This window comes from Setaria viridis, chromosome 1 (assembly GCF_005286985.2).
Source record: "Setaria viridis chromosome 1, Setaria_viridis_v4.0, whole genome shotgun sequence".
Lineage (NCBI taxonomy): Eukaryota > Viridiplantae > Streptophyta > Magnoliopsida > Poales > Poaceae > Setaria > Setaria viridis.
Genome location: NC_048263.2, coordinates 13040363 through 13049003, shown reverse-complemented (window position 1 = coordinate 13049003; position 8641 = coordinate 13040363). Strand labels below are relative to the sequence as shown.

The 8641-nt window shown below is 50.8% G+C and overlaps 2 protein-coding genes across 2 annotated transcripts; both read right to left on the bottom strand.

Moving 5' to 3' along the window:
- Positions 1-2201: 2201 nt before the first annotated feature.
- Positions 2202-3076, bottom strand: LOC117846347 (eukaryotic translation initiation factor 1A). The gene has a single exon (XM_034727526.2). The coding sequence runs from the start codon at positions 2941-2943 to the stop codon at positions 2515-2517; it is 429 nt and encodes a 142-aa protein (XP_034583417.1). The 5' UTR covers positions 2944-3076; the 3' UTR covers positions 2202-2514.
- Positions 3077-4169: 1093 nt separating this feature from the next.
- Positions 4170-4783, bottom strand: LOC117854122 (uncharacterized). The gene has a single exon (XM_034736417.2). It carries the CDS (start codon positions 4713-4715, stop codon positions 4170-4172), a length of 546 nt encoding a protein of 181 aa, XP_034592308.2. The 5' UTR covers positions 4716-4783.
- Between the last annotated feature and the right edge of the window lie 3858 nt (positions 4784-8641).

Sequence of the window (8641 nt, the reverse complement as noted above, 5' to 3'; positions counted from 1 at the left end):
CGAGATCCAGGTCGAGCGCATCCCACCAAATCGGAGGGACCACGCAGACCTAGCCCGACGTCGTCTCCGCGCTCCGTCTCCGCACTTGCTTGCGTGCTGGGGAGGAGCCGGGACGCCGAGCGGTTGCGAGCACGGGGAGGTGGCAGGGGAGGTCGGCGGCGTGGGGAGGTGGCAAGACGCCAGGCAGTGGCAGGCGCGGGGAGGTCGCGGGGGAGGTTGCCGGCACGAGGAGGGGCGCGAGGCGGTGGCGGGCGCGGGAAGGTGGCTGGTGAGGTCGTCGGTGCAGGAAGGAGCCGAGACGCCGGGCGGTGGCGGGCGTGGGGAGGTGGCGGGGGAGGTCGCTGGCACGGCGGAGGCAGGCCCCGGAGGCGGGGAGGCAGGGGCTGGCACGACGAGGTAGGCCAGTGAGGCAGGGGCGCTGGGGAGTCCGCCGGTACGGCGGAGGAAGGGGCCAGTGGCGGCGAAGGAGAGCAGGGAGCGCGCGGGAGGAGCTAGGAGAGGAGCCGTGCGGGGAAGAGGAAGAAGGTAGAAGTGGAAGGGAGGAAAAAAAAGAGAGGCTGACAGGTGGGCCCCGTAGCTGACAGGTGGGGTTCACAACTAACGGTGTTAAAAAGACATTCATCCTAAGCCTCTCAACCTCTTCAACCAAACAAAAGCCTAGATCGGTTCCAACCCACTCATCCAAACACGAGATGGGTCAGCTCCAACCCCACAAAAATGGGTTGGCTCCAACCCAACCCACATCGTCCCAAAACCAAACCAAACACTACCTAAGTCTCTCAATTCAAAGTTTCACTTCACGGTTTCATACATTAGCATATCATTTAAATGTTTCATCTAAGTGACCAATGGGAGTTGATGAATGTGTGCAGATGAAACTCAAATCCTCTCAATGAAGTTTCATGGCTCTTGGTATATGTGTACACCTAGTTTCATCCACATGAAACCCAATTCTTCTCTAACCTCATAAATTTCATACCATGTCATCACTTTTGCTTATATGGCATGTCACTTAATGAGAATGAAACTCAAGTGAAACTTGCATTGAGAATGGCCTTATAGAGAGGAGAGAGCATTTCATCATATGTGAGAGGAGTTTCATCATCATGAAACCCAACAGGCACAGTTACCAAATTCTCAATCTTGGTAGCTGTGCTGTGAAACTGTCCACTGAGACTAGCCTCATGTCCACATTTTTCTAGTTGTTTATTACACTGGAATCGAAGGAATGAAATAAAACTTTATGTCATTTAACTAGTATCATTAAGACATTAACAGATATGGCATAAAGGAGCACTGATGCAGATGGCAAATACACTGAATCGCCAAAAGAGAGACCATTAGGAAACATGAAGGATCTTAATGAATCATCAACCAATGGCAAGCAAAATCAGTTCCATTTCTGTTACTAATATAACAGCACACAAAGGTGTAGGAGAAATAGATTGCGTATAATAGATGGATTGTATTGCATAGAGACCTCAGCCGGTATATATAGAGTATAGAGACTTGGGGGCACCTTAAGGTGTAGGAGAAATAGATTGCGTATAATGGATGGATTGTATTGCATAGAGACCTCAGCCGGTATATATAGAGTATAGAGACTTAGTGCCCCCGGATACGTATAGCAGCAGTCTATGATAATAAACAAAACGTAATCATAAAGACTCAAAGAGTGCGTGAGGCAGATGGTAGCAATAATCAGTTAATGACAGAATGGTGTTTAACTCTAATCAAATATTCAATTGTGCTGATGAAGGTTAAAGCTTAGCATAGAAGAATTGCCCACACCATTGCCTCACAGTACTGAACTCGTAAGTAGGACGGCAAAGAGTGTGTCAATGTTGCAACATAGAGCACAGGTAGCTGAACCAGAGGAATGCAAATTGAACTGAACATCTGTGTTTTCATAAGTGCAGCCTTGTATGAAAGCACTAGAGTATAATGAGAAAGAAGTGATGCGCAATATTCAGTACATACAAAATTGCATTGAAATACTATTACTGTGCAAACTGGCAAGAGGCTATCCGTGCTATCAAATATGATTGAGATACCAGCGAAAACCAAACCAAAAGACAGACGTCTCTCTTATCCCTCTCATGCCATTACTATAAGCAAGGCACACATATCCCAAATTGAGCAACCCGGTTACTTCAATAAAGAGAACAGCATGAATGAGTTGAACACAAGAGACAAGGAGATCATCAAACCCAATATATATTACAAAGAGAGAGGAATCTGATTCAATTCCATCCTTGTCATATCACCATATGGACTCCCCAGTGATTATTGGGCAGAGCAGTCCCCAAATCCTTGCACAGAGGACAGAGGAGGACTGACCGCCCGTGTCACACAACATAATTCACAGCAACAACGGCTGCCGTCGCAAGTATCCTTTCAGGTCCGTCGAAAGGCCAAGAATAGCATAATTATCACGGCAACAGAAACAGAGTAGCAGTCACTGTTGGTTTGGTTGGTTGCGTACCGATCGATTGCCACGGCCGGCACCATCGGTCAGATCTTGTCGATGTCCTCGTCCTCGAACTGTATGTAGTCGTCCTGCGCGCCGGTGTCCTCCTCGTCGACGACGCCCTCGTTGAGCCTGACGTTGTCGGGGATCTCGCCGTAGGCCTTGAGCAGTCGGGCCTCGTCGTTCATGTACTTGAGGATGACGTCGGCCTTGTCGTCCTGGTAGTCGCGGAGGCCGACGAGGACGATGTCCCCCGCCGCGATCCACACCTTCTTGTGCATCTTGCCCCGGATGTGGCAGAGGCGCTTGGTGCCGTCGATGCAGAGCGCCTCGCAGCGGCCGTTGCCCAGCATCCGCGTCACCTGCGCGTACTCCTGCCCGTCCTCCTTGAACACCAGCTCCCGCTTCTCGTCGTCCGCCTCGTTCTTGCCCCGCTTCCGGTTCTTGCCTCCCTTCCCCTTGTTCTTCGGCATCGCGGGAGGCGAGAGCCGAGAGGAAACCCTAGCGTGGATTGATCGGGGGCAGGGTAGGGAAGGGGTGGGGAATTTGGTCGCGAAAGGTTTGTGCGCTGCAGCTAAGCTTCGTCGGGTTGAGGGGGCAGGCGGTTTTCTGATTTGATTTTATAGAGAAAAGGCGGCGGGGAGCATAGGAAGGGATCAGAGCCGTTCGATCCACGGTGGTGATGGATCGTTGGGGTCACCGACGCGGGGTCTTGTGGGCCCACGCGCCGGGGCGGGACCCGACGACGACCGGATGGGGAATCCGGGTTCTTTCCTTTTTCTTTCGGTTGCTTGGAGAACCAGATACGCGTCAGCCGCGCCACGAAAGCTTGGCCGGCTGACCTGGATCTGACCGGGTCTTCGAGAGGTAGACTGTACTACTGTACAGCATCGTTGAGGCATGGAGGTCTGTAGGTGGACCACCATGTCAGAAATTTGCAACTGTTAAGTAGATTGTCTACTTACAGTGCTAACTCATCAACCAACTTCAGTGTTAATATCCAACAGTGATAAACTTGCTACTTATGTACCGCAAAAAAAAAAACTTGCTAGTTAGGACTTACTAGGAGTATAAGACCGTTAATCTCATCAATAATCAATATTTGCTGTGACCTTTTAAGAGTATATATGTAAATTTAGGCAATCACATTCACATGTCAAAGAAGTTGTCTTTGACGTTTGTGCTACTGTTAAAATATAGCAAGATACGGCAATGATACGTAAATGAAGCCATGTGCCAATGCCCAATTAGGGCGCGCTCGGTTCGGCCGGTATGCAGCCCAATCCATGTGGATTGGAACGGCACGGAACAGAGTCAAGTATGGCTTAGATTCGCTGTTCGGTTAGATCTGACTCGAAATGGAAACAGGCTTGGTTCGGTCTCCCCCCCTTCTACTCACGGTCCCGGAATCATTTCCCCACCTCCTCCCCTTCGGAACAGAGCCTAGCCACGCTCGACTCGGTCTCCTCTCGGTCCTCCCTCTCGTTCCCGATAGAACACAGAGGCGCGGCGGCGCCCTAGCGACCCACTCAACCGAGACCTCCCGTCAGCGCCGTCCCGCGACCTCGCCGGCGCGAGCTCCACCACGGCCTCACCCTCTCCTTCCCGGCCACACGGGCGAGCCCCAGGCCGCGTGCGCGAAGGCTCTGCCGTCGCCACGATGCGATGGGGAGAGTGCAGAGCATTCTTCACAGCGTGGTTAGGCAAAGCAAGCGGCGGGGAGAAAAGAAGATGGAACAGCGGCCGCAGCGATGGTGTATGCCTGTAGGAATAGTGTGGCCGGCTGGTGGTACTTCACCAGGGCCTGCCCGGAGCCCAGCTCCACGAGCACCGCGAGTGCGCCGTTGAGTCGCTCGCTGTAGGTGGTGAAGCTGAACTCCACGGGCACGCCGAGCGCCGACCGGGGCTCCCACAGCGCCACAGGCAGCAGCGTCACAACGTTCGCGGACGCCTTGGCCTTCTTCTTGCGTGCGCCGCGCTTCCTAGGCCCGGTGTGGGACTTGATCCGCAGGACGTGCTCCTCAAAGTCGTTGTCCACGGTGGCCGTCTTGGTGGTGGCCGGGCCCTCTTGGTCGGCTGCTGCTTCCGCGGTGTCCTTACTGGAGGAGACCGCGCAGGGAGGGAACGGCAGCAGCAGCGCACGATGCCAGAGCGAGGAGCGGAGGATGGTGGTGGGGGCGAAGGGGCTGGAAAGCGGCATCGCCATGGCTCCTCCCTTGGCCGCGTGCACACACCAGCACTTCATGGCGCGAGCGGCGGGCTGCAGGCTTGCAGCGTGCGGCTCGTCGAAGCTTTGGCTTGGCTTGCCTCTGGTTTTGGATAGGGTCTTGGTTGGTAGGCGAGTGACTCTGATGGCTGCACGGTGCGTTGAAAACTGCCTCATGACCCGTTTGTTTTGAGTGGATTGGTAGGATTAAATTCTGACCTAGATCGTACCAAAAAGTTACGGCTGATTTACCGAAGCATACGCACACGGCAAAATCCCGACCCCGGTAGTAGATCCCATCTACTATTGCACATCTCATGCGCCTGGCGTATGAACCTGGATTTCGATTCGACCAATCACATTGATCTTCGCTCACTGCAACTGGAATTACGTGTATCACTTAACTCCGATGGCGGAAACCGACCGGTAGGAGTATGTCGTTACACTACCATTGTAGCAAAAACACGAAACCAGGACATAGATCAAACTGAAAACTCGCATATCTCCATATGCACACATCCCGAATCCAAAACAAAGCAGCTACGGCTCTGATACCACTGTTGGGATACGAGGTAGGCTACACTAGCGCAAATCAAAATTTCTACCGCGTAAAACCAGGAAGAACTGCCGTATAAGGATCACGGGATTACCACTCGACGCACTACTGGTGCGGAAGATGTAGATTTGCGTCGATGCAGCGAAGTCGATCAACGTAGTCGTACGTAGTCGATCATGTCAACGTCCAGCAACTCCTCAGCAGCTCGTCCACGTGGAGCAAGATCGCCCTCGTGCCGCGGCTCGTCGTCGGCTCGTCGTGGCTCGTCGGCAGCTTGTCATGGCTTGTTGGCGGCTCGTACAAGTGCTGCAGGCGCAACACCTCCAAGGTATCCACACGTGCAGGGAGGAAGCGTCGCAAGTCGGACTGCTAGATCCGTGAGTTGCAACAAGCGAGGGCGTTGGAGGCGCAACAGATGTGTTTCGCCAAAAAGGTGTAAACCCTAGGGCGCCCCCACCCCTCTATTTATAGAGGTTCCTGACGGGCCTCTGGGTCCGAGGCCCATTAGTACTTCTAAACCTAATCCAACTCGGATCACATCCGAATTGGGCTTCCAACCCCTTAAGTGTGTGACCCTATGGGTTCGGATACGTATAGACATGGCCCGAGTACTCCTACTCGGCCCAATAGTCGGTAGCGGCCTCTAGCAAGACGTGCCAACTCCTATAGGCACATGAAGATCATATCAGACGAACCATCACAACATTATATACATGCTATTCCCTTTGCCTCATGATATTTGGTCTAGCTTCGAGCCGACCGCTCTTTCTCGATCCTGTGATTCGGAATCCCTTTGTAGGTTAACTCTTAACCGTACGTAGTATGGCCATGCATTTTGGGATCCGATCACTCGAGGGGCCTAGAGATATCACTCTCAATCAGAGAGGGGCAAATCCCATCTTGATTGACCATGTCTCATAGCATGCTTCTTGACAAACCCGAAAGCTACCTTTATAACTACCCTGTTACGGCGTAGCGTTTAATAGCCCCTAAGTAGGTCGAGCCACATCTTGAATACATGCGACAATCTCAGGTCTAAGGACAAAGCGTATATGTTGTTTAAAGAGAGAACTACTTCTCGTGTTGGGTCAGTCCTACCACATGTCTCCACATGTACCCACATTATTAGTTTAACATCTCCATGTCCATGACTTGTGAAACATAGTCATCAACTAATACATGTGCTAGTCTAATATTCATGTGTGTCCTCACATGAACTCCGACTAGGGACAACTTTAGAATAACCATACAAGTAAAGAGTTTCACCCACAATTCACATAATTGCAAATCAATTCAAGTAGCCTTTAATGGATATTCAAGGAACACAATATAAATCATGGATACAAATGGAATATCATCATCTCTATGATTGCCTCTAGGGCATACCTCCAACAATATGGGTCATGGTTATACGCTCAATGGATATTGCAACGACGAGAAAGCGTCGTTATATGCTTACAAGGTATCACAATGAGATACGTGCCGTCGTTATATGCTTCAACCATATCGCAACGAAATTTGTCGTGGTTATATGTGTACAGGGTAGTGCAACACAATACGGGTCGTGGTTCTACGCTCAATGGATATCGCAACGGAAAATATGTCGTCGTATATGCTTGTGGGTTAGTGCATAGGCTTAGTTTTTAATACCATGGAAGATCCAAAATAAAAATTGGTGCCACATATATATCATTAATTAAATCAATCTATCATTCATGGACACCATTCCTGATAAAACAGAATATTCGACATATGAAAATACTCTTGTCCATTCATCCACATGACACCTAATAATAAAGTATGTAGAACACCTATATTATTTGTACGCATCTATAATCTTGATCACTAACTTTGCTTGAAGGTCTGCTTGTAACCTGTAGGCAACCTTGAGTCTTATTGCCCCTCCGTAGCTTCACTGGCCTGCTGAAACAAAGAGAAACAAACAAGTGAATTAAAACTTGTGAAGCTACTTTGTCTTGGAATCAATATGTAGCAATAATGAAAGCACAATTCCAATTTGTACCTGATGTACTTTCTTTTTACCTGCTCGAGTTTTAGCACCACATATAAGTTGTTGTGTACTAATGATCCTGCAACAGCCTGCACCTTTACCGCAATTCTCCAACATCTTGGCTGCAATGGGCTCCGCCTCCTCGAGGTACTGCGCATATGCTTCATCTGTGCAGTTGCGAGCCACGCCATCTCCAGCTGCCGCCAAATCTGCCCTCGGGTAATAGGACTTCACAACTGCAAGAACCTATTTGCAAACAGTCTTGCAGAGTCCCGCCACCTTACTCGGGGCGGCTCTTAGTCGCTCCACTAGTGATTGCGGCTCTACGCCTTCCTCCACGGGGGCTATAGCACTCACCAAATCTTCGGCAGCCCCAGACAAGTCTTGGAGTTCACCCCAAAGTCGTCCCAAGGTCTGGGCATGATCTCTACACGCCACCATGGCCATGGCAAGCATCACGCCGTTCTGCATCTTTCGGTCCCGCTGGTGCTCGCATGCAGCTTCTACTTCAGCGAGCGCGGCCCGAAGATGTTCGGCTTCATTTGCCACTCGGTCGTGAGCGTTCCTCCAATCAATGACTTGGTTTCTTGCAGACACCTCCTGTTTCCTGAGCTCTACAAAGAAAAAGAACTTAGGCCACAGCCAATTACAGTTGGACACACCCAAAGTAATCGCAATGCTTACCTTGATACTTCTTGTTCAAGGATTTATAGCGGCTCTCCAGTTTCTCCTGCAGAATGGCGTGATCCGCGCGTTCCACGGCAAAGGATTTCGCCCCGACTTCATGAACCCGAAGCGCTTCTCTCAGTCGGGCGCACTCCTGCTCCAGCTGGTGGTTTCTTTCCTGAAAAGGTCCGAGTACGTTGTGGTAAGTTTCACGCCTCACAACTACTCGGGTTCTGCAGTAACATCAGCAATATATACCTGGACGCCCCGGAACACATCCATGGCCCTCTGAAGCTCCGAGTCAGAAGGCGGGCTAAGTACTGGCCTTTAGGTACTCTCCACAAGAGGAACTGTACCCAGAGCAGCACCTACAACATTCACCATATCAGCTACCGACCACGACTACAATAACTAAATACAGGCATTTACCTGGAGCAGTCGCTCACTTGGATTTCTCAACTACAGCTAGCACTCTGCCAGAGGACGAGGATAGGCCGGCACTCCCCGAGCCTGATGCAGCAGTAGGCTCCTCTACCGAGCGAATCACGTCTTGAAGCATCGACATCGTAGCTCCAAGATGACCTGGGTCAACCTCGGGTACTTCTTCAACAATCATGTCCTCAAAAGGAACAAATGTTGTAGTCAAAGGATCTAGCACTACCCCTGTTTCTACAGGGATAGTTTCCTCTGCATCCCTGCATCACCAAAGTGTCACTACACGATTTTTAGAAA